Genomic DNA, 27,216 nt, shown 5'->3' on the forward strand with positions numbered 1-27,216 from the left:
GTCTTTCATCTTATGTAAAAGCTTATTCTCCCAGAGCTACTGCTTCCTGTGGTGCTTTTTTAAAGCATTGGATACTAATTCCATTTCTGAGGCTTATGTTTGGGGATTTCTGTCCATGCCTTCACTAACATTACAGGTTGAATGCTATTTCCAGAGCAATAGCTGGCTTTGCCAGGACTGTCCTGCATGGGTTTGTAGAGGGCTCTCCAGTGCCTTCCTCTGCCCAAGATTCCTTTTGAGCTTTTGTTCTCTCCACTATGTAAGGAATACTGCAACTGTTACATGGAAGGACATAGTACAGTTGTGTAAAATGTTAACATAACAGTAGATGTCCTTCTCTTCACTGTTGTAGTATTCACTTTCTCCCTCCTTTCCCCTCTGCTCTGCCCTATTCTTCTTGCCCTACTGGCCAAGGATTCTGGCTGCACATGTTCCTCCTGGTCCCTAGGGACATTCTGTTCTTCTGGGGCTTTTCATTTCTGAAGTGTGTGCGTGCCTTGTTTGGGGAGCATATGTGTGACGTACAGTGCTGGTAAACACTAAAGGCTTTGCCTTACTGGCCAGATTTTGGGCTATCCTTGGCAGGAGATCCTTTATGTAAGGAATACTACAACAGTGAAGAAGGACATCTACTGTTATGGTAACATTTTATGCAATTTTACTTTCTCTTCAGTGGGAAATGCTTCCACATTTTAATTGTATGACTAAAACAGAACTTTCCGTCAATAACTTTTGTTTTTTTTTTGCTAGGAATTTATTGTTTTTTGGACTGTCACATGACATTTCTGTTAGTTAAAAAAATGGATGGTTTCTGTGAAATAAGTTATTTTAAGATAGAAGTTTTATGCTTATTTGATTAGCATATGAATTTTCATGCAGTTTAAACTGTGAAGTGGTACTTTTTACTTTTGCGTGAAAGCATAAAAAGTATATTTTTTATTTTAAAACTTTTATTAAATTGTTAGTGGCTGGGGAAAATGTCTGTTGTGCCTTTTATTGTGAAAACTCTATTTTGTAATACCTCATTAGTTGTGGGCAGTGTGATACGTGTTTCAGACTTCTTTTTTTGGCTTTACGGTGGAGCAGCTTACTGGTACCTTGTTTCTTCCTGCCACAAAATGAGAAAAATTTGTAGACCAACTTTTCCCCGTCAGCAGAATAGGAGAAACAAAAGCATGTTTCACCTCCTGCAATGCTTTGCCTTATCTTGGAGGGACTTATAAAAGTTCAGCAGCAGCAACAGAGCCAAATTTTTTTTTTTTTTTTTTTTTACCCAGAGTAGCACCCAATAATTTGGCCTTAATATCACCAGGCAAAGCCTGAAGATGAAGCCAAAAGTTATGGTTTACAACATAACCAAATGTGCCAGCCCTGGAAGAAGCATCAGCTGCATCATAACTGGACTTGATAGAGTGGCGAGCCACTTGAGAAGTAGAACCCAACAAAGAAAAAGCCGAAGTCTTCCCCTCAGAATCAGGAACAACCTGAGAAAGGGGGGCACAAATGAGTGAGACTGCTGTGACCATTTTTGGTTCTTCAGACTATTCATCATCTTTAGTTTTCTCTGATGTAGATACCACCAAGGACCAGGAGTTCGAGTCCTCCTCTGCAGTTGTGGGTATGTCTTTGGTGAGTATGAGAGGTCCACCTTTTGTTGGTCTTGAAAGAAGGAGCGGGAAATACCTCTCTGCCTAGCTGAACTGGGATGCCTTTCCTTAGGGTGATATGCCTAGCAGAGGTCAGTTTGCTTCTCTGGAAATTCCTGTAAGTTAAACATTTATCTTCCGGTGTCATTTACTTTCGTCAGGAATGACTTATTGGTCTTTGCTCAGGATTTTGCCCCCCTCCCATTCTAGTCTTACTAGTTAGTAAAGGAAAAATGGTTGCTTCATTTTTTAAGATTCCCAATACATTGAATAAGGAAATAATTTTGAAGGAACAGTTTGTGTTTTCTCTCATAAGGTGGTAGATTCAAATTCTGAGGAGAGTGTGTCTTCTGATGTCTTTTTCTGAAATCATATCAAGCTAGAATGACCCCGTTGTTTCAGTGAGAACATAATGAATCTGATGTTCTTATTTTCATTCTTCCTCAACTGATGGATCTTAGATCCAACCTTGGATCTGACTCAGCCGCTTCCATTAGTGTCATAGGTCCTGCTCTCGAGCTCCTCCCTTTTCCCACAGTGCCTCACCATCCCTGTATACCTCAGCTTTCATTTGCTGCCATATCATTCGGCAGTGGATTTTTTTGTTCTTGAGCTAAGGGTGTTGAATAGGATTCTTTATCTCCTGATTTGTGAATTTTTTTCTTTTTTTAATATCTTTTTTTCATTCATCACTTTTCCATTACCCAAGTAGCAGGCTCTTGGTAGTGTTGAAATTCTCTAACTTGTTCTTCTAGTTAGGCCTGTCTATCCTTGTGAGGATATTCTTTTAAATACCATCACTGGTATTCATTCTTTCTTTTTCTGTTTACCCATCTGTGGGGTACGTCTGGAATACCATTGTTGGTATTTTCTTTTTTCCTGCTCTCTCTCTCATTCTGTTTGATCTCAATATGGCTGACAAGCTTATGGGCTTTAAGAAATGCTCATCGTGTGGACATAAGATCCCTAATTCTGATACCCACAAGGATTATGTTTATTGTTTGGGTGTTGCCCATCTTTAAGTTCACTGCTCCATCTGCTTTGGATTCAACTCCCTTACTTTGAGTGACAGGAGAAACAAGTTAGTGTTAAGAGGCTTACTACCACCTTCTTCTGCTTCTGCACTAGCTGGGGCTCAAATCCCCTCCAAAAAAAAAACTGTGAGGGGAGACATGACTTGGCTGTAATTGGGAAGGAGTCCAGGAAATGGTCCCTGGTCATTCTCCTCATTCAGCTCCTACTCCTGAACCAAGAAACTAGATCTGATGTCCACATCAGATCCTACAACTCCCAGCACCAAATCTTCTTGGATCTACTCTCCACATTTCTCTCTGGAGCTGATATCTCCTTGACTCCATTCACCTTTTTTGCAGGAAACACTCCAAACCACCTTCCAAATGTTCTTTCATTAGATCCTCCAGGAGTTTATCTGAAGCAGAGGTGGATGGAATGATTATAGTTTCTTAAGGCTCAGATCCAGATGGGGGTAATTCCATCCGTCTTCCATTGGACCCATGAACTTTCCCTCTTCTCAGACTCATGTTATATCTCCTCCTTTGATCCGACTGGTGTTTTTGGAGCCCTCAGATCCAACATTTTTCATAATGTCCTTGTTGGATCTGTAGACAGTGCATTCTTCCACTCCAACCATGCAGAATTGCCTAGCTCTGATCTCTTCGGAGCAGGATGACTCTTGGAGCCGAAGTGTTGGTGGCTTTGGGGGGTTGGGGTTGACTTCAAAGCTGTCAGAGCCATCCGTGCCTTTTGGCTCCTCGTCGTTAAACACCTCGGCTCTGATTCACTTCTCAAGGCAAGTGTTTACGTGGATTCAGAGGGTGCAGGTAGCTTCAGTGCCAGTGCGACTGACTGTCTTTTCTCCTGGACCTTCTGCTCTGATGGTAGAGGACAGGGCTTTCTGTCTACCCAGAGAGAGAGGACATCCTTACTCTCTTCAGATCCCATTCTTCCTCCATCGAATTTAAGCTCTGAGCATCTCGTGTCTATTCCACTGGGACAACCACCCTGTACTAGCCTTCGGAAAGTCCTTACACAGGACTCCTCGCTCACTTCCCATACTTCACCAGACCCACCCCACTGATGAAGTCCCTAGGAGGAGGACATCCAAAAGGAGACACCTAGATTCCCTTCAGGAATCTATCACTGAAGACATAGACTTTGATGAAGGGGGGGTCCTCAGATCTCCACCTAATAATGTCTCCCTTGGAGAGATCCTAGAACTTCTTAAACAGAGAGGTGGATGATCTTATGAAACCCCTGCCCAGGAGGAGTTTGTGTTTCTGGAGGCTTTCACTGCTGGCCCAGCTACATCTTGGATGGTCTGTCCAGCTGATTAGTTCAGCGACCTTATCTCACGCTGAGCATGGAAGGAGACCAATATTATGGAACCCATACCTAAGATGCCAAATAAGTTTTTAGTTCCACCCGAAGACAGAGTCCGCTGGAGCAAGGGAGTCCCACTGGATGCCATTGTGGTGGCAGCAGCCACTAAGAGGGAACTTGCAAAAGAAAGCTCATCTATCCATCCCTGTAATTGGAAGTCCAGGGTCTTGGACAGATTTGGCAAGCACATGTATGCCTGTATGACCTTTTGCTGTTCGGTCGCTGAATTATTTGGTGCACATCACTAGGTTACAAAGGGATTTGATAAAGGCGCTTTCCAAATCTTTGTCAGGGTCCATGTTTGTGGAGGACTAGAAAAAAGTTTCTTTACAACTGGCCACCCTTCAATCTATTTCCAGCACATCTATGAGGCTGATCTTTCATGCAGCTGAAGGTACCTGTAGGGTTGTGGGTTCAGCCATTGCAGTCATGAGGCATACTTGGATGCACCTGTGTTATTTTACAGAGCCCTTCAAGATTTTCTGCATCAATGTTCCTTTTGATGGATCATCCTTCTTTGATCCCAGAGTTAAGGAAACGCTCTCTAAAAGTGAACAAGATGGAAAGACCCTGTCTATCATGCGGATCTGTTTTTCTGTCCCTCAAAGGTCCTTCTTCCAGAATCAATGAGGTGGTAAAAAGATGTGGTTTGACAAGTCCCAAGGTCCTTTCCTGGATGCGAGAGGAGGTGGTTCTTCCTGGGGTAGGGGAGGGAGCGCTAATGGAAGATGCTGCCCTCTCTGCAGGGATGGCCTGCAGAACCAGGGCTTTGAAAGACACCTTCTTTGCTAGGCCCTACCAGCACTTCTGAAAGGTTGCCCAACAGCTGTACTCAGGGGTGGGCACTTATACGTTTACCCAGAAGCCTGGGCATCCATCACAAAAAATATTTCTTTGCAGAAGATCATATCCAATGTTTATCTCATACCATTTTCCCATATTCCGTCAACAAAAATTAAAAAGATCCTCAATGTTCCACTCAATCAGAGGGAAGCAGCAACCTTGGAAATAGTAAAGCTGCTACAAAAAAGTGACCTCAGATCAGCAAGGCTCTGGAATTTATTTAAGATTCTTTTTATTGCCAAAAAATACAGGGAACTTGAGACCAATTCTGGATCTCAGCAAACTAAAACAGTATACAAGATATTCAAACTTGTGGATAGTTATGGTTCAGTCCATTTTACCTCTTCTGTGAAAGGACAGTTGGATGTGCTCGAGAGAGCTTCAGGATGTGTACTATCATATCAAAATGAATAGGCACTCCAGAAGACACCTGCACTATAGGAGCCAGTCATCATCAGTTCAGAGCACTGTCCTTTGGCTTAACCAGAGCCCCCAGGGTGTTCACCAAATCAGTGGCAGTGATAGTTGCTCAGTTGAGACTGCTGGGATTCTGTGCGTTTCCTTCCCTAGATGACTGGCTTCTACCAGCTCCATCCAGACATTTACTTATTCAAGCAAGGGACTACTTGCTTCAGTTGTGTCATCACCTGGGTATCACTGTCAATTACACCAATTTACAGCTTATACCTACACAGACTCTGGAGTTGATAAGTCCTTGTCTAGATAGACACGATCAACCAGATAGCCTCGCTTCCTCCAATAAGAGTTCATACCCTCAGACTGCAGGTCATGTAAGTGATCTCCCACTCTTACTCTCCAGCAAGGCTAGTTTTGCAAGCTTTAGGATCATTGGCAGCAGCAGTCACTCTAGTCATACATCTCAACATCTTAGAACAAAAAATTTGGACAAAGCAATAAATAATGGGGGACAAAGGCCCAAAAATAGGGACACTTTTTAAGTATTGCTCTTACAAAATTAGAAAGTTGATGGAATAACAGGTTTTGCTTTAGCATGAATTTTTCTGAAGGGTATGAAGTCTGAAACTCAGATGTCTGTCATTATTTTCTGACTTCAACCCTCCATAATTTACCAGTGATTTGCCACAAAACCACAATTTTATGAGAAGCAGACCCAAAATATGAGGCAAAAATCTGAACATTCTGCGAAAATCTGTACAGTTGAGAGGTGTGACTGTAGTTCTATTACTCAAATTTCATTGGTTTATTCTTCAACAACCCTTGAGCACTTCAGTCAAGATTTCCAAAGTTTACAAGGAATATCTTCTTTGGTGGATTCATTCAGAAAAGGTTTGTCAAGGTCATCCCTTTGTTCTCCTACTGCCAGTACCTACAGTTACTGTGGACACCTCCCACCTCCCAGACTGGATGGGGGGTATTTCTTGGGAAGGACAATCCAAAGTATGTGGTCCACAGAAGAGGCCAATTTGCACATCAGTGTCCTGGAAATGAGAGCAGTCCTACTAGCATTGCATACTTTTCAAGATGTTCTCCCCCAGGGATGATTGCAATACAAATAGACAACATGTCGGTAGTCTGGGACATTAGCAATCGAGTGAACCAGATGTTACCCATTGTGCTGAGAGGTTACGAGAGTGTGGCAGTGGACTATCTTTTCTGGTCATTTTCGTATGGAAACACACATACTGGGGAACACAAGTGTGCTTGCAGACAAACCAAACAGATCCATTCTGATGCCTGTTGAGTGTTGTCTTAATCAGAGTGGTGGAAGGGATCTCCTGTCACTGGGGCCAGCCATGCTGCGATGTTTTTGCTTCTCCCTTCAGCAACAATCACTGAGAGATGTTGCAGTCCACGACTGGCCCTCTGATCTTGTTTGTGCTTATCCTCCATTACCCCTCATCCCCAAATTTCTACACAAAGCATTCCAGTTATCCTCATTGTGTATTTTTGGCCTCGTCAAGTTTGGTTCTCATTCCTGTGGCCTCCTCTTCTGTATCCACTTTACCGGACACACATCCAGACCTTCAACTGGCTGTAATGAAACACCTGGACATCAATGGCCTCAAGTTAACTGCATGGTTTCTCCAATTCCAGTGATGCTAGACAATCCAAGCTTTCCTCTTCAGTCTGACATATTGTTTCTACTAGGAAAAATTTACAAAAGTGTAAGTGGAAAAGATTTTCAGTTTGGGCTCCTCAGGTAGACCTGGACCCGTTCTCTGCTTCAGTTTCAGCAGTTCTTAATTTTCTGACTTCCATTTTTAACAACGGGACAAGTTATTCTACAGTTAAAGTTCAGTTAGTAGACATTTCTAATTTTCATTCAGGTGAGAATCATTCCTCTTTGGCTTGTTTGAAATTGTGCAAGGCCTTCCTTAAGGGTACCTTTTTACTCAGACCCCAGTTAAAGATCATATACTCCCTTGGGATTTGATTGTTCTGTTACAGGCTCTTACCCTATGTCCTTTTGAGCCTTAGGCTAAGATTGACCTTAGGTTTTTGTCCTGGAAAACAATTTTTCTGGTCACTGTCATTTCGGCCAGACGAGTATCTGAACTCCAATCCCTGTCTGCTAGATCTCTATACTTGACCTTCCATAAGGATAAGGTGCCTTTACGCATCAACCCATCTTGTTTACTTAAAGTGGATTCCGAATCCAGCGTAAGTCAGGTTTTCCTTTTTCGTGTGTTATTTCTGAAGTTATCAAAGGAGAATACATGCTGCATCTTTTGGACGTACATTGGCAGCTTAGATTTCTCTACACAGAACCCAGGATTTCAGGCAAACTGACCAACTATTTGTATCCTTCTCAATGAACAAATTGGGTAAAGCAGTGTCTATGGCAGCTTAGATTTCGTCTGCACAGAACTCAAGATTTCAGGCAAACTGACCAACTGTTTGTATCCTTGTCAAAGAACAAATTGGGTAAAGCAGTGTCTATGATGTTTTTTATTAAGAAAAAGGTTTATCTTTACTTAAGCCCCACAAAGCACATTCCACGATCTCTGTTGCCGCTTCATATGCCTTTTAGTCAAGAAAGTCCATAGGTGATATTTGTGTAGCTGCCACTTAGTCTGATATTTATACTTTTATTGCTCATTACAAGTTAGGTATACTTTCCAGAAATAGGGCAGCATTTGGTTCTGTTGTACCCCGCAATATCCTTCCATGCAGACCACCCAAGATCATATCCAGCTGGGGACTCTGTCCCATCAGTTGAGGAATGAATGAAAATGACAATATCAAATACAAACTTATGTACTCACCATAATGATGCACATGTCCATTTTCAGTCTTCCTCCACTCCCCACCCTCCAAACCTTTTATTTTTCTTCCTAGTGGGACCTAAGGAGTGCCCCTTTGGGAACCCACCTGTTCCTTGCTTGGACTCGAGCCTTTCTGTATGCCCTTATCCTGCCTTTTCATAAATCATATAGTGTCATGTACATGTTAAGAGTTGGGCAGCAAACTCCATCTGAGGTATACAAGATGGTAGAGCATTGTGGGTAAAGGGAAGAGCTCAAGAGCTGGATCCATGAGTCTAGTGAAAGTGGCCAAGTCAGATCCAAGGTAGTATCAGAGATCCATCAGTAGCAGAAGAGTGAAAATGGACTGCATAAATGTATCATTATGATGGGTACATAACTTTTGTTTTTCCAGTATTTTGAAAAATACAAAGTTTTATTTTGAAAGCCCTCGTGACCGTGCAGTGATTTTTTTGGCAAAACATACTGTTGCTAAACCTTTGGTATATGCTTAACCCCCCCCCCTTCTTTTAAGGAAGGAAAAGCTTATGTTTAGAATTCTGAATTGCCATGTTCACATATTACAATCTTTGCTTGCATCTTTCGAAGATATGAGGAACTTTAATAGCCACTTTTCCTTCTTCTGAGGAAATATCTTCCTTTAGTTTATTGCTTCTGTCTCAAGTCACAAAACACTGTTTGAAATGTGATTATGATTCAGTTGATGCCTCTTCCAGAGCAGCTGTTACAGTAGGGTTTGCATTGTTATATACTCAGAATTTACCATTGTGTGTTAGATCTGCTACTTTGAATTCTTCTTTGGATATGGAGATTGTGTTGGACCATTGCTGCTGAGGTCCTGAAAAAGTGTGATAAGAGAGGGAAACTGATTCATACGGCGACTCGTATTTGTCATCCTTCTTTCTCCAAATGTAATGGTTTCACACCTTCCTCAGCACTTCTTTTTATAAAAGGTAAAATAAGCAGATGCAGCAAAATTCTGGCAAGCAAACATTCAAAGAAATAATGGCAAGGAGGTCCAAAAAGAAAGTAGGAGCCCCCAAGAAACACAGTCCAACAAGTCTGAATAACTATCTGCAAATAGTAAGCTCCCCCCTCTGGCAAACCGTTAAATCTCCCCCAAAAATTGTGCCCGTCTCCCCCTCTCACTCTTTGGTGACAGATATTCTCAGACAAATTGGTGCCACAAGTGATCCATCCAAGATACAGGTGCTAGTGGGAGCCCTTTTCCTCCATTTCTGGGGATTCCTACTCATCCACCAGGTCAGACTTTTTTTTTTCTCTCCTGTAATTCAGCATCTGCTGACTCAGAGGGTAGTAGAAGCTGACCCACCCTTTCTGACAGGAATGTTTTCTGTTCAAGAATGTCTGTTAAAGAATGTTTCTGGTACCAAGGAAAGAAGCCTCATGAGACCAGTTTTAGAATTTTCCTTTCTAAATCAATTTGTGAAAGTCCCAAAGTTCAAAATGCTATCCCTTCATGATATGTCACCACTGAGTTCTCCTTTCAGTAATTGTAGATTCAAATGATTTTTGTATAGAAAATTTCTGTGATGGCGCAGCTGGTATAATGGTTAAGGTCTTAACTTCCCATGAACAAGTTCAAGGTTTGATCTTGACCACTGGCCATTACCTGTCAGACGTTTGCATGTTCTCCCTACGACTCGGGGGGGGGGGGGGTTCTTCCACCTTCTAAAAGCATGCTGGATATTTCCACCTCAAACTCATCCAAGAATGGAGTTGTGGGCAGTAGCACAGGCTGTAGATGGTGCCTATAGAGAGAGGAGTTGTACAGACCAACTGCTTTGTACATCAGCTGTGGTGCACAGTATGCTCTAAATAGGAGAACATGGATCACAGACTGCATGCTGTATCAGAGCTAGCCACTCAGTGGTGTAAACATTGATACTAGGTGATTAGGTTGCACTGGCTAATGTTATCAAAACTGGGAGGGCGAAAGTAGTGCCGGTAGTAGTAGGGTTGAGGATCCAGCCTACACTGATCTACATTAGGGACCCATGCTAATGGTGGGAGAGGCGTATGTTCCCCTGTTAGTCAATGAGTGCTTGTCTTAAAGACCAGCAGCCCTGGGGCAGTAAGCTGCTAACTGATGTCCATTTGTCCAGATTGATTTACCTGGGATAACTCTGGTAAGCAAAAGCTGGATGTAAAACCAATCAACCTGTCAATCATTAACTAAGGATTTCTACTTTCAGTACAGGTTCACTGACGCAGCTTGAAAGTGGATGACACAATGGTAAGGAGGAGGCTGGACATCCTCTGTGTCCAGGGGACAAGATGGAAGGGCAGTGCAGCAAAGTCAGTTGTCTTGGGATCCAGAGCCTTTTACTCAGGGGGAAGACTGACTAGAAATGGTATGCAAATTGTGATGAGGGAGAGGATTCATAAGACAGTGAGGGGTGTTTAGAATTAGTGACAGATTTATGGCAGTCAGGCCCCAGTATGAGGAGAGAGTAGTACACATGATCTCAGCTGTGCCTTACAGTAGGATTGTGATAGTGTGGAAAGGGGTGCATTCAGGCAAGACAATATGAACTGATGTTGGCAATTGGGTCTTGAATGCACACATTAGGCTAGACACAGAACAGTTTTTAAGGACTGTTGGGGTCCACATGGAAGAGGCAACAGAAATAAAGAAGGAGAGGCCATCCCAGACTTCTGTCTGTCAAATGGCTTGATCATGGCCAACACATGATTCAGCAAGAGAGAGTCACAAGGGCACATGCAAGAGTGGCAAGCATTGAACTCAATTAGACTTTCTCCTAGTAAGAAAAGGGCATTGGGGTAGAATCAATGATTGCAAAGTCGTTATCAGTGAAACAATCTGCCCACAGCATAAACCACTGGTTGCCGCAGTCATCTGCAAGCTGATATCGGAGAAGGCTGCAAGATAGACAGAGACTGGGTTGAAGACCTGGAAGTTGATTACAGAGAGAGAGAGAGAACGAGTTGAAATAAGTACTGTGGTTTCTAGCACCTCATGATAAAGAAGTAGTAGATGGAATTGTCAGAGGGTGGCAGTGGCTCAATACAGCATGTGTGAGGACTGTAGAACATTAACGTGGTCGAACCATGTATGGAAATAAGGTAAGTAAGGAAAGCTAGTGGAGGAATGTAGAAGTCTTGGAAAGCATCAAAAGAAAGGAATGCAGGAAAAAGTTGGAAATAGAAATGACAGACCAGGATAAGAAGGAATACTGGTTGGCTAATAAAGAGGCTAAGGCACCAGTTGCAGTAGCAAAGAACAAGACATCAGAGACATTCTACCAGCTTCTGGAAAGGGATTCAGTGGATGGCACAAAGAAACTCAAATTAGGTTGCAAGGCAAACACAGAATGATAAACAAGATGATCACCAGGCACTGTTTGTAAGGGATGCAAGCAACAGCTACAGCTTGATCACCAGTCCACAGGACATCAAAGGCAGATGGAAGGACTACTTCCAGCAGCTACAGAATGAAGAAAACTCCACAGAAACTGTACTACCCCAGCCACAGACTGCAATGAAAGAAGAGGAAGAGCACAACTTAGAAGTAAAAACAGCATTAACATCTGTCTGGTGTGGAATGTTACACCTCTAACAGCCTACGCACATCTTTCGTTACAGAGCATTTTCTGAAAATTAAACTTAAAAGGAAAAACATTTATGAATTTTTATATTTTGTGAACAATAAAAGAATAGTCAGTATATGCATAGTCTTTTCCATAAATTATTTAATATAGTATAATGTACAGAAGCCACAAGTTATATTTTTTGCAAACTTCCACAAGCAAATTTTCATATCTTGAAAACAGTACAGCCTAGACATGTTGTTGTTGTGTCTTTCGGCTTTTCCCGGTTAGGGGTCGCCACAGCGGAACTCCGGTCCGCTAATGATTGGCAGTTGATTTTTATGTGCTGAGTTGCCGGCCCTAACGCACAACCTTCAATGAAGGTACGCCCATTCACGCATGTCTACACAGTAGACGCTCTAGCTGAGAATCGAACGGGACAACATCTTGCTGTGAGGCAACAACGCTACCGCAGCACCACCACCACTGCTAGTGCAGCCTAGACATATGTTTCAATATTTTGTTAACCAGCCATGAGCTTTCACATGGCAACAAGAAATTTCTTTAAGTGCCTGTTTATTGAAATATTTACAAAAATATGAAAACGTATACTTAATTATATAATTAACAAAACAAATAATACCGGATATCTGTCAAGATGTGCAACTTACAGTGCATATACCAAGGACAGTTTTCTTCAACATTCAGGTTTCACTTAATGTCATGCAACAGTTTGTAAGTCACTCTGGTTTTTGAAGTAAGTACATATTGAAATATTGTTTATTTTCATAATTAGTAGCAAACGACTAGCATTATTTCCAGTATAAACCAGTATTGACAGTGAATTGTCCTGTTTCCCTCACTAGTGTTTCATACCATACTCCACAATAACACTCAGGTCTCAGTCATTGAAATATGAATTTACATTTGAAAATATGAATAAGTGGAAAACAAAGATTAACATCTCTACTGCAGGAGAGCCTACACTAACAATATTAGTGTCATTTTATTAATAACTCCTTGCCTTTTCTAATGCTGCCTATTATTAGCTGGTAAGTCACTTTGTTAGACATCAGACCCAAAATAAAATTCTGGAAGCCATAAGGCAGTAGGAGTGTGAGCTGGAAGTATACAAAAATACGTTTTTAGGCTTGAGTGAGTTAAAGATGATGTCAGTGAAAACAGTAGGCCGTAGTTCTCCACTGTCCAGATTTGTACAAAATGTCTACATTGTGGCCTAATAGGTTTTGCCTATACCTCGATAAAATTTGTGGTTTTCTGGCAAATCACCAAGGACTAAATCCTCTAAATAATGACATAATTTGAGTTTTAGACTTCATATCATTCTGAAAATTTATGCTAATACAAATCCTGTTATTCTAGCAACATTCTAAGCTAATAAAAGCAATATTTAAAATCTGTCTCTATTTTTGGGCCTTTTTCCTCTCATTATTTTAGGCTTTGTCCACATTTTTTGAGCTAAGAGGTTGAGAAGTATGCAACAGGCTGAGATGAGGCCACAACAGATATAATCAAGATGTTGGGCAAGTTTTGGAGACATGGATCCAGAAGGTACTCGTAGTAGTACAAATAGAAGTGCTTATCCCAGATTACAGAAGAATAAGAATTCTAGTGCCAGTGTACAAGAACAAAGGTGGCATTCATAACTGGGTAGTACAGAAGTATCAAACTCCTGTCACACTGCATGAAAGTTCTGGACAGGGTGAATGATAAATGAATATGTAGAGCAGTAGAAAGTAAGATGGGAAGTTAGCAGTTTGGATTCAGATTGGGATGCGTCACAATCAGTGTGATGTTTGCATTGAGGCAGATAGTTGATAAGCTAGATATGAAAGAGTACAACTGGGCATTCATAGCCTTGGAGAATGCATATGATAAGGTCCCAGAAAAGCTGATTCGGGCAGTCCTGCCGTGGTTTGTTAGTCCCAGAAACACTGGTAGAATTGGTGCAGGATTTCTGCAAGGACATAATGACATAAGTAAGAACAGTATTCAGACTCTCACAGATAGGGTCCCAGCGGGAGTGTGTGGTGTTAGGGTTTCAGCTTTGAGCCCACTGCTGTTCATACTGGTGGACTATACTAGCAAACATGTCTGAGAGGACAGCTCAACAGAGCTACTGTATACAGATGATGCAGCATTACAGGCAGACTCTGAGCAAGAACTTCAGCAAATGGTTGGGAAGTGGAATGCAGAGCTGAAGGCAAACGGGATGAAACTAAGTACAGATGAGACAGCTATAATGGCAGTAAATGGGGAAAATCAGAAGAAGAGTAGGTTAACAGCCTCAGGTATTTGGGAGGTGTGGTTGAAGAGAGGAGAAGTGTGAATAAGGAGGTGAAAGTTAGAATCACAGGGTCTGCAGGCAATTGGCATAGTGTGTCAGATGTAGTATATGACAGAAGAATGACAAAGAAGCTGAAGGGTAAGGTGTACAAAACAGTACTGTGACCAGTACTGCTGTATGGTACAAAAACCTAGGCAGTGAAGGCAGAACAGTTGAGGAAGCTAGAGGTGATGGAGATGAAGTGTCTGAGACAAGGTGGTAGGATACACACTGTGGGACAGACCAAAAAAATTAAGACATTAGAGCAGAAGCAGATTTAGCTCCATTTGCAGGGAAGGTTAAAGAGAACAGATTGTGGTGGTTTGGACACATTTGCAGGAAAACAGAAGACAACCTGATGAAGGTTTGGGGAAGAGAGGAAGAAGGCAAGATGAAAAAAGGGTGTCCAGCAAAGGTAATGAGGGGTTGTGTGAGGGAAGACCTGAGACAGTCTGGGCATGACTGTTGAAGAAGGTAGGAGAGTGGCATTGAATTGAGAGAGATGGCGACCGTTGAAGTTGACACCCTGACCCCATGTAAAAAATAGTAAAAAGGGAGTTGATGATGATCATCATCGCATTCCTGTTTCCTCAGATTTCAAATGTTTCTTAAGGTTTTCTGTGTCTGGATTATGCTTTCAGTTCTCTGCATTAGCCTTTGGGTTATTCACTGTACAGTATTCACTAAGTGGCTAACTGTAGTTATAGCCTATTGCAGACTGTAAGGTATTCACATTTTGCCTTGTTTAGATAACTTTCTTATCTTTTCAGAGTTTTTCCAAAGTGTGAAGAATCTCTCATCCGAGTAAGAGATCTCCTTCTCAGACTGCTGTTTCAGGAAAACATTCAAAAGTCTTGTTTGCTTCCTTCTCACATGAGTCTTCTAGATACCTCAGTTCAAAGAGCTTTTCTTCCATAGAAAAAAAAAGTAGATTTATAATTAGGTCTGTTCTTGAGTTTTTCCACTCAGTCCACAATGTCAGCAAGAAAAAGAGTCAGTGGTACCTAAAATCTGAATGGTTCTAACATCAAAATCTCCTGACTTGCCAGATTCCAGTTTTTGGGTTTATAAAAAAAGGAACTGGTTTAGTGGAGAGATCAGTTTTATCTGAATCCAGGTCTCCCATTTTCCCTTCCAGCTCCTGAACAGTTTGCAACTACAGGCACCTCAGATTCTGCTTGGGGAGAGCAGTAGGAGTAAAAGTATAAGGTGTCTGGGACAAAAAAGACAGACCAAAGCAACTTCAGCTAACTGCCTGGATGATAGATTTAATTCCTTTTAGGCAACTATTTTCTGAGGACATGCAGTAGGTATTAAAGGCGGCAAATAAACCTGGTAGTTGGAAATCATCGATTATCAAATGGAAAATATTTTCTAGTTGGTGCCAAAACAAGAAACAGGACCATTTTAAGGCTAGTATTTCTTTGGATCTACAATGTTTGCATGAGGTCTTATTCTCTAGCCCTTCTTTTTCTTTTATCAAGGTACACCTGTCTGCCTTTTCAGCAAGCCTGCCCATAGATCCTCCCTTTTCAGTACTTTCCCATATTAAAATATTTTTGAAAGGGTTGTTACCAGGCCTCCCAGAAGACATGTGACTTCTCCTTGGGTTCTTAACTTTGTTTTAGTAAAACTAACTCTTGCTCCAGTTGAACCAACTCATCAGATCTGATTTGAGGTCATCAACATGGAAAACAGCTTTGCTGATTGCTCTGTCTTCTGTAAGAAGAGTGTCCAAGTTGCAAACTTTTGTGGTGGTTTAATCTTATCTCATTTTCAACAAAGGTAGGATTTCTTTATGAACTAATCCTTTGTTTATGCCAAGAGTGGTGTCTGAGTTTACTTTGAGCCAAACTATTCATCTGGCTGTCTTCTCTTAAGGGCCTGAAAATGAGGGAGAAATGATTCTCCATACTCTGGATATCTACAGACAACTTGGATACTGTTTTATCAGAACTAAATCTTTAAGAAACTCTGACCAGTTATTAATTTCTTATGAAGATAAAAAAAAGGGACAGCCTGCATCAAGGATCTTCTCTAAATGGTTGTGTCTCACTTTTACCTTTTGTTATACTCACCACAATAAGGCAATTCCAGACAGCGTCATGACTTAGTCTACCAAAACTCTGCCTTTATCTGTGGCTTTTTTGGAAAGGGATAGATTCTAGAAGTATTTTTGAAACAGCAAATTGGTCCTCTGTGTGTATACCTTTACAAAGCATCATGAACTAGATTTCTCCTACAGGTCTAGAGTAGGCTTTGCTAGGACTATTTTCTATAGGCTCCTGGACCCTCATCCTTCCTCCTCCCAATCAGTGTATGCTGTGGTAGTCTACCATATAGCTAAGGCTACTGCAACAGTGTTTAAATTATGAACATAGTACAATTGTGTAAGTAAAGTTACCATAACAGTAGATGCTCAAATGATCACTGCTGCAGCAGCCACCCCCCCCCCTTTATTTTTCATGATGTTCATCGTGTTTCACTGTTGCAGTCATTACACTTGGGTTATCCTGCTAGCAGGCGACCTGCAGTCGGCCCGAGTTCCAAAGTCTTGGTCCAGTGTCAGTTGCTGTCGCCTCTTCCCTGACGTCAGTGCACCAGGGGTATAAAAGATGCAACCGACGCCATTTTATTCAGTCTTTCTTGCCGTGCGGTGCCCGAAGCAAAAGCAGTTCGCAAGTGCCGGTCGGCCGACTCCTGAGATTTTCATAGTTGAGTTTCAGATCCGAAGTCTTCAGTAAAGCTAAGTACCCCGTTGGGGAAACTTTTTCTTGCTCCAGACCGATGTCAGTAAAAGTTAATAATTGTATTTCTTGTGGGAAGCAAATACCTCATAAGGACTTCCACTCTTACTGTATTCCTTGCCTAGGGCCTGACCACTACGTTACCAGTTGTCGGTTTTGTGCTAGATTCAATAAACGCACTATTAAACGTTGGTTTGATTTTGCTTTACATTATTTTGGCCGAAGATTTAATTACATAATGCTGTCGGAACAACCGACGACCGGAATTTATAAAAAACGCAAAGACAAAGAAAAGGACAGGCATCCGAGGTCCAAAACTGATGACAAAGCCTCTTCTAGGCCAGTCGCCGGTTCCCAGTGAGGTGCTTTCGCAGCCCCTGACACCCGCTACCTCAGAGCCACAGGCCGTAACCGACAGCCACGTGGAGACACCGAGGCCTGTGGAAACTCAAGGTATTGGGTCTACGGAAACTATTCCCTCAGATGGGTCTGGAGCCGCTGAGCAGGCATCGGCTTCTGAGGGTGTTTTCAGACCTTCACAGCTTACAATTAAGCCCACTACAGCTGCCAAGACAAAGTTAAAGACACCATTAAAGACAAGGAAATAAGTATATTATTCTCCAAAACAGTCATCCATGCCAAAGAAACAGATGCTTAAAATGGCCGAAGACCTAATTACTTTAATCAGGGGTTCCCATCCCCCTCCTGACAAAAGGCCTAGGCAAGACACTGACTATGATTCCTGTGACCAGGTTTCTCTTTCATCTGATTCCTCTTCTGACCAGGGATATTCTCTCCCTCCCAATGAGGACTCTGATGCAGAAGAGTCTATACCTTCAGCCTCTCTGCCTGAGGATTATTCTTTTGGGGAAACCCTGCACACCATGAGGGAGCATTTCCATTGGGAGAGCCAGGATTATTCAGAATCTAAGAAAAGGCTCAGAGACTTCCTTTTATTGCCTCAGCACAGGCCCCTGGCTATCCCCCCTGTGCTTGATATTGTGGATAATGTTTTCTCTGAATCCAGTCTGTCTCCTGATTCTTTACCCCCTGCACCAGTCAAGCCAGACAGGTACAACAGGGTCCCTGACTCTCATAAATTTCTTTACAAAAACCCCGCTGCAGACCCAGAAACAATTTTCCAGGGTCCTAAAGGGGTTAAGGCTTCCACTACTAAAAATCCTGTCCCCTCGGATAGGGATTCCAGAGCTCTGGAGAGATGGGGGGAAAGTTTACACTTCTGCTACTTTAGCTGTAAGGGCTTTAAATTGCCAGTTTCACATGCTTAAATATCAACAGTACCTCATGTCATTGTTAAAACAGAAAATGGTTTCTAATTCAGAAAGTCCTGACAGTAAGGAAATGCAGGATTTATTGCATGCAGTTGAACAAGTGGGAAAGCATACTCTGCAATGTGGTTTTGATTCATTAGAGGCTTCTTGTAGAGCCGCAGTTACAGGCTCTGTTATTCGAAGGCATGGTTGGTTGAAAGAACAAAGTTTGCCTGACCATGTTAAAGTAAAATTATTGGATGCTCCACTACAGCATGATACTTTGTTTAGTGTTAAGGCAGAAGAGGTGTTAAAGAAAATGGAGAATAAAGCAAAATCAATGCAGACAGTGAAGGATTTCTTACAGGTTCAACCACCTAGATTTAGCAGAAACTGGCCTTCAAATAATTGGTCCATTCCAGTGTCAGACAGACCACAAAGAGGCAGATACAGACGCCCAAGAGGCAGATCCCAGCCCCAAGGCTCCTACAGACCTAAACAGTGGGGTGCTTCAGCCCCCAAAGGAGGAGAAGACAAATCACAGCCTTATAGGAAACGGTCCCAATGACTTCCCTCTACAGATGCCAAGCACTTGCCTTTTGGCAGCACCCCTAGGGGGAAAGCTAGCACATTTCTCAAAAAATTGGCACATAATCACCCAGGACAAATGGTTTTTGAATATTGTTTCTCAGGGTTACAGGTTTCACTTTCACATGCTTCCAAAATCAAAAGGTATGCCTGACCTGCCACAAAACCAATGGGCAGAGGCACAAAAACAGATTGCTGCCCTTATTGACATGGGAGCTATTCAAAGAGTTCCTCAGCAAGAACAGGGACAAGGATTTTACTCAAGACTTTTCTTAGTACCCAGAAAGGACAAAGCCTGGAGACCAATACTGGACCTGTCAATCCTAAATACTTTCCTGGATGTTCCAAGATTCAAAATGTTAACACTACAGCAACTTCTGCCCATGCTGGGCAAGAAGGCTTGGCTAGTTACTTTGGACCTCAAGGAGGCATACCTGCATGTCCCAATCAGACAATCTTGCAGAAGATACCTCAGATTCATAACAGGCTCAATGCATTACCAATTCTCTGCACTGCCCTTTGGCTTATCTACTGCACCCAGGGTCTTCACAAAATGCCTGGCACCAGTAATTGCATTTTGAAGACAAAAAGGAATTCAAATATATCCCTACTTGGACGACTGCCTTATTCAAGCAGAGAGCAAGGACGTTCTTCTAAAGCATCTGGCGTTTGTAAAAAGATTACTAATTTGCCTAGGGTACACAGTAAACGAAAAGAAATCAAAACTAGTGCCCTCTCAAGAGGTAATATTCCTGGGTGCAAGCTTAAATACATCTGCCCAGATGGCTTATCTCACGCCAGACAAACAAAGGCAACCGACTCATTACTTTCAAATGATGGCAACAAAAAACCCAGCTCCCTGCAAGAAAAATTCTGCAGGCCCTGGGCTTCATGGTATCCTGCATTCTATTAATTCCATATGCAAAACTGCATACGAGGAAACTACAGTGATATCTAAAAAGTGTTTGGACTCAGCATTGTCACAGCCTGGAGACAATCATAACCTTAATTCCTTGCCTACAACAGGAGTTTCGATGGTTGTCCCAGGCCTGTCACCACAACAAGGGACAGCCTTTCACCTTACCCACAGCCAGGCAGACAGTAACAACGGATGCATCGGATTATGCCTGGGGGGCACATATGGCAGGAAAATGTATTCAGGGCACGTGGGCCAAGGAACAAATGCATCTTCACATCAATCAAAAAGAGATGCTAGCTGTACAGAATGCCCTGACAGCTTTCAAGGACCTTCTGCATCCAGGACAACTTTTAATAAAGACTGACAATACCACAGTTATGTGGTACATAATCAAGGGGGCACACATTCCTACCCCCTATGCAGACAAGCCATGACTTTGTGGAACACAGCACTGACCTATCAAGTACATCTGCAGGCACAATTCCTGCTAGGAACAAAAAATACACTGGCAGACGAAGTAAGCAGAAATCTCATGGATCCTCACGAATGGAAACTAAATCCACAAGTGTTCAGCATGATAACGAGGAAATGGGGATGCCCAGACATAGATCTATTTGCCTCCCCTCACAATTACCAAATACAGAAATTCTGCACAAGAATTTATCACTCTCAAGCATGGAAAGTGGATGCTCTATCATTCAGCTGGAAAGGCCTGACAGTCTATGCCTTTCATTCGATGCCTTTTATTTCCAAGGTACTCCTAAAAGTCAGACAAAAAAGGCCAAAAATGATCCTGATTGCCCCAGACTGGCCATGCCAGCGCTGGTACCTAATCCTAAAGAACTTGTCTCAAGGCCCAGCGTGGCTTCTACCTCAAATTCCTCATCATCTGACTCAACAAGACAATCAGATTCTGCACAGTCAACTCAGAACCTTAAATCTGGCAGCATGGCAGATAATGTAGCCACTCAGACTGCACCTCTCTCTAAAGCTGTTATGGATGTCATTTTAGAAGCCAGGAGGCCCAGCACTAGAAAATCTTATGCAGAAAAATGGAAGAGATTCTGTGCTTGGAACCAGGCACAAGGGCCCAAACCACTTGTCCCAAATATTCCTCAGATTTTACAATACCTAACTGAGATGCTGGACAAAGGCCTATCTTTCTCATCAATTAAAATCCATGCATCTGCCATTTCAGCTCATTACAATACAGAACCACCTATTTTTTCACATCCTCTTCTACAACAGTACCTCAAAGGGGCAAAAAATATAAGACCACCAAGAAGAGCACCAGTACCAACTTGGGATCTCAACTTTGTTTTAGAAAAACTCACAATGCCTCCTTTTGAACCAGCCAGCACAGCTGATCTAAAATTCTTATCATGGAAACTGCTCTGCTCCTAGCAATAACTTCAGCAAGAAGAGTCTCAGAGTTACAGGCATTAATGGCTGTGGAACCTATAATCATTTTTCATCAGGACAGGGTTTCTCTTAGGACAAACCCAACATTCATGCCAAAAGTGGTCTCCAATGTGGCCTTGAACCAAACCATTAATTTACCAACTTTCTACCCAAATCCCCAGAATAAAGGAAAGAGAGACTTATGCATGCTTTGGATACACACAGACAACTACGATTCTACTTGGACAAAACAAAATCTTTCAGAAAAACTGAGCAACTGTTTGTAGCCTATGCTGTAGGATCACAAGGAAAGCCTATTACAAAGCAGACAATTTCAAAATGGATAGGACACTGCATCCACTTCTGTTATGCACAACATGGCAAATCAGTGCCTAAGGGCATTAGTCCACATTCTACCAGAGCAGCAGCCACTTCAGCAGCTTTTCTCAGAGGAGTACCAACTAAAGACATTTTAGAAGCTGCAACCTGGAGCTCAGTGCACACTTTCACCAAGCGCTAACACTTACCTCTCTACTCTAAATCCAGAGCAGGCTTTGCCACTGCAGTTCTGCAGGGCCTGGTAGCCTCTCCAAATCCAATTTAGACCCAGCCGCCCAACCTCAGCTTTGGGATTCTACCCAAGTGTAATGACTGGAACAGTAAAACACGATGAACATGGTACAGTTGTGTACCTACCATAAATGTAGATGTTCGAGTGTATTCACTGTTGCAGTCCAGGTTACCCACCATCTCCCTTTTCATTGCTGGGACTTTTCTGTACTTCTCATTTCTATACAACCTATGTGGTGTATTTGCTTGTAGATGAAGGAAATGTTTATAGTGATATATGCTTGTTTTTTTTGGAATAATTTTATCTTTCCAGCCTTCCTATCTGGGGGCACCTGACATCTGGGGCAAGCAAAACTGAATAAAATGCCGTCGGTTGCATCTTTTATACCCCTGGTGCACTGACATCAGGGAAGAGGTGACAGCAACCAACGCCGGACCAAGACTTTGGAACTCGGGCCGACTGCGGGTCGCCTGCCAGCAGGATAACCCAAGTGTAATGACTGCAACAGTGAATACACTCGAACATCTACATTTATGGTAGGTACACAACTGTACTTTTTTGTTGCCAGGGTGAGGGCTTTTATTTTAATTTTTCTAACATTGACCTCTTTCAGTGCTCTAGCCTCCCTCTCTCATTTGGCATGAAAGCTCTGAAGGGCTTTGCACCCAATACACTCTGTCTTCAGTTTGGTATGAAGTGAGTAACAGTTCTGGCATGTGAAACATGCCCCTGCAGCTTTGGAAGATGGCCAGCTGTTCTATCCTTAGCAGGATATTGCTCCATGTAAGAAGCTGTGACTGTAGCAGTGATCATTCAAACATTTACTGTTATGGTAAGTTTACCAACACAGCAGGTATTTTTTTCATTGCTTGCACCAGTTTTCTGAGGACCTGTAGAGTTGGTGGTACCTCAGTCTCTTTATCCAGACATGATCTTCAGTCTTCATACCCTTTAGGAGCTCTTCAGTGCAATATAGTTGATCTTTTCTTCTCTCTTTTATTTTGTCTATAGGACTGTGATTATTTTCCACATTATTCAGTATTGCATTTCGTTTTATTATTTAGACTTTGTTCTACACTTATATTACATGTTTTAGGTGGATCTGATCCCCAGTTTGTTCTTTCAGATATGCAGTTGTTAGTAGTATGGTGTCTCAGTAAGCCACTCTAGAGTTTAAGCTTGGCACTCTCTCTAGAGGTGATAATCTCCAATATGACATTTGCCATACTTGCTATAGTGATAAATCTGAATTTGCCATTCTGGCTTCATCACATTACCATCCCTGTGTCCCCCTGCCTCTTGTGAAGGACCAGGGTAATATAACCTATTTCTCACTGCTTCTTTTTCTTTCTGTGCCTTAGTGCAAGCTTGCAGAGATTTGTTGAAGAGTTCATAAATGTACAGCATCATGAGTAAAATCAGGAGGAGCCTGGTAGCCTGGGAAAGTTTTAGATCCGGGCTGACTAAGTGTTTGTTACCAGTGGTTAGTATTGAAGGTCATGACAATGGAACTGCCAATCCAGAAATATTATGGTAAGTACGTACACTTTATGTTCTTGAAAAGTAGGTTCATAGGTTGATACTAGGCTATCAGCCCTAGGGCCTATACAAGCCTAGCCATAACAATTCCCTGGCTATTTCTTCCCACACTATTTACTTCCCTGGACCCCTGTCTAGCAGGGTGACTGACGTGATCCCCAGGGTGAATTTCCTTTCTCCCATCCAATCGTCAAGGTTCCTTTTGAAGATGGCCAAAGAGGCACTCTGCTTGACATGTATGGGCAATCTATTCCAGAGTCTGGGGAGTCTCTGGGTCAGGAACCTATCCCTCCAGCATGTTTTGTTTATTGTGATGACAAGGTTTAGATCCCTGGAGCGTGTGGCTCTGAGGGATTGGGATTTCTTTAAGTGTAACATGTCCAACAACTCTGGGTTTGACATGGCCTTGTATGTTAAGCAGAGATCGCCTCTGAGTAGACGATATGCGACAGAGTTTAGCTGGAGTTTTTTAAGGCGGTCAGCATAGGGCATCTGCTTTAGGCCTGTGATTCTTTTAGTGAAGTATTTCTGCAGCCTTTCCAGTTGTTGTTCCTGAGAGGTACATACCAGAAGGGGCGTTGTATTCTGTAACGGGTCTAATGAGGGATGGGTACAGTGGGACAATGACCTCCTTTTTTCTGGATGAAAAGCCCTTAGTGATGAGGTGTGCCACATAGAAGGATTTCCTGACTGTTGTGGCGATGTGGTTATCGAAGGTGAGACCACTGTCCACCTGTGTCCCTAAGTCTCTTATCACACTTTCGGTGTTTAGTGTACTGCCACCTATATGGTAATTCCCGGGTACATGTTTTTTCCCAAAGGGGATAACTGTACATTTCTTGGCATTGAGCTTGAGCCCATGGCTCTGGCACCAAGCATCTGTTTCTGTAAGGCCCTTTTGTAGAGTATCCACATCATTTGGGGATTCAATAATGGCTCCCAGTTTGCAGTCATCTGCGAACTTTGTTAGCCAGAGTCCCCTTAGTGTTGGCCTGTACTTCAGAGAAGTAGATGCCAAACAAGAGTGGTCCCAGGACTGAACCATGAAGTACTCCACTTGTCTGGAGCTGGATTTGGAGTCTGCTACTTTTACAGTGTGGGTTCTATCAGTAAGCCTGTTAGCAGCCCATTGGGTGATGTAGGGATTAATGCCCAGCTTAGTAAGTTTATCTATGATTCCAGAGTGGGGGATGGTGTCAAAGGCCTTGGCAAGGTCTAGATAGGCTGTGTGGACCACCTTACCCTTGTCCATGGCTCTGGAGACTGATTCAAAGAAGTCAATCAGGTTCAGGAGACAAGATCGGCCCTTCACGAACCCAAACTGGGTGGGGTCCAGTGTTTGAAGGTTGCCAATGTCTTTGTTTATAAGTTCCATGATAATACTCTCCATGGCCTTGCAGATGAGGCTTGTCAGACTGATGGGATGGTAGTTTCCGGGATCCATGGTGGATCCCCCCTTGTGGAGTGGGATAACTGTAGCTCTGCGCCACTCAGTGGGAACGAAACCTGAGGTGAGGCTATGATCAAACATGACACTTAGGTGAGGTTCCAGTTCATATTGTAGTTCATGTAGTACACAGCCCGGGATGTCATCTGGTCCCATGGATGCTGTATTCTTAGCTTTGGAGAATGCGTTTTTTACCTGTGTGGCCATTATGACGGGAATTTGGCAATCTTCCGGTATTGAGATGGGCCATTTAGGGGGTGAGAGGGGAGTGAAGTTGGCACTGAATCGATCTGCCTGGATATTGGCAATATCCTTGGGATCAGTATATTTAATGCCATTCTGTTTTAGGTCAGAGCAGATCTGAGCATTGCCATTTAGATTCTTGACAGGATGGCTGCTTCAGGATAGTTACCTACCCTTCATCCCCATTGTGACTGTTAGAGCGTGTATAAATTTATCTTGCATATATAGTGACACAGTGGTTAGCACTTGTTGCCTTACAGTACTCTTGTTTTCCATTTGATTCTCAGCTGGCTGGCTTTATTGTGGAGTTTGGATTTTTGCTGCTTGATTTGATTTCATCCCACAGCTCAAATATTTGCTGTTGGTGAATTAGTGATCTTCAAAATCGGCTTTTATGTTTGTATATGTCATGAGTTTTGTGTCTTTGTGTGTATGTGTTTGTGTGCACATGGTACATTAGGCAGGCAACCTGACCAAGATTAGTTTACATACCTTTTGCCCGCTGAGAGTTGGGATAATCCTGTCTGTGTTATGATGCTGAAATTGGATTGTACAGATAATCAGAAAATGCATGAGAGAGATACTGCAGCAAATGTAGATAAAATTGCATACTTTTAAAAACTGCATTCATTTTAATACTTTTCTTTACAGAATTGAAAGCCCCTGGATTGTATTTTTAAAATGTAATATCCTCTAAACATTCAAATAACCATCAAAAACTGCTCAAGTCAGTAGGAGCTGATTCCTTTGACTTCTAGCCAGTGAAGGAGAGCACACTAGGCAGTGCACAAGTGTTATTAATATAATCTCCAAAAGCAGGTATCCTGTTATTTTGGGGGTCTTTATGGTAGATATTTGAAAACTGTGTTTTATTTTGCGACAAGCAGACTTCAGCACAGGTATTTATTTTGTGGACCACAAGGAGATAAGTAATGTTCTGGAACTTTGAATGAGGGTCTTTGACATCCAGGGATGTTGCCTGGACAAGCAGATGGTGGTTGGCAACCAAGTTGCATCATGTAAAGTATAAATGTAAGTAATAGAAATGATAGCCTAGCTATAAGGCAGTTGGGGTGGTATGATAAAACTGTTGTACAGCAAAATGGTTTTGTCATAACTGCAGTAGTAATATTTATGTAGGTGTTCTGAACTGAGACCTCACTTGTCATTTTTCTCTCATTTGCTATTTTCCTGTTTTGCTGTAGCACCATTTTTCCTTACCTGGAGTGTTGTAAACTCTGTTCATTGGATTAATGGCTCAACACAAGCCCTTCCAGCCACAACCATCCTACTACTACTTACAGTATGGCTACTAGTTGGGTTTCCACTCACTGTCATTGGTGGTATCTTTGGTAAGAATAGTGCTGGCAGCTTTGATGCACCATGTCGTACAAAGAACATTGCTCGGGAAATCCCTTCTCAGCCGTGGTACAAGTCAAACATTGTTCATATGACCATAGGTGGCTTTCTGCCATTCAGGTAACATAGAGCCTTTCTTTAATTTTCTAAAATCATGTGTTTGGGTGGACTACATTTGGCTATTTATTTCCTTACTGTGCACATTTATTCTTTTGACAATATTCATAGTTCAAAGAAATATTCCAACCATTGTTTAAAAAAGCAGAAGTTAGTGCTCTAAAACATTTCTCATCTTCCTTTGTTTGATTTCAGTACTGTCTCCATTTTTTCGTAGACGTTAAGCACAGCTAAATTACATCATCATCAGCAATGTATGACTGAAGTACTTAATTTTAAAACAAAGTGTAATTTCAAACTGATTATTTTTATGTCTTAAGTTTTATATGTCATGAAGAGTGTGTTGCTTATGCAAGTGCTTAGTCTGGGTTGCATTATTCTTTGAGATTATGTTAGTACCAGCATCTACTCTGTAGTAAAGCAGTGCCCATTTTATAGCTTTGCTTTAGGAACTCATAAAAAGTGATCTGATGTTGTCATTTTCATTCATTCCTAAACAAATGGGCTTGGATCCGATCCTGGCATCTGACTCTGCCACTTTCTAAAGATTCTAGGATCCGACTCTCAAACTCTTCCCTTACACATAATCCCCCTGACCACTACAATACCCCACTCAAGACGGTGGAGATTGCGATTGCTCAAGCTCTTTCTGGGGTAGTGTGAGTGAATAGCTAATTATTTTTGTTACCTTTTTAGTTTTTTTGTTCTCTTTCTTATTTAACTAAACCCACTTACCCTCACTAACTTTCTCTACCATGTTTTCGGTATTTCTCTTCTACCATTAATGGTAGTCCGTTCTTATCTTTCTTTACCCTTAGGTAATTTTCTACTAATACCATTATTTGTAGTTAATACGTTTCCTCCTTTGTCTTCCTTTAAACACACAAACAAAAAAAAAAAAACACTTTTTTTCTTTAAAATTGTTTGTGTTGTGTTTTCCATCATGGCTGATAAACTG

The 27,216-nt window shown here is 42.1% G+C and overlaps 1 protein-coding gene across 2 annotated transcripts in view; it reads left to right on the top strand.

Moving 5' to 3' along the window:
* The window catches only part of TM9SF1 (transmembrane 9 superfamily member 1), a 320,432-nt gene that overhangs the window by 251,833 nt on the left and 41,383 nt on the right, over positions 1 to 27,216 (top strand). For both annotated transcript variants that reach the window (XM_044058483.1, XM_044058482.1), the window contains exon 5: positions 25,988 to 26,261. In XM_044058483.1, coding sequence (XP_043914418.1) covers positions 25,988 to 26,261 — 274 coding nt within the window. The remainder of the gene's footprint in view (positions 1 to 25,987; positions 26,262 to 27,216) is intronic.

The sequence above is a fragment of the Protopterus annectens genome, chromosome 16.part0, assembly GCF_019279795.1.
Source record: "Protopterus annectens isolate FY-2018-M chromosome 16.part0, PAN1.0, whole genome shotgun sequence".
NCBI classification, from domain to species: Eukaryota; Metazoa; Chordata; order Ceratodontiformes; family Protopteridae; genus Protopterus; species Protopterus annectens.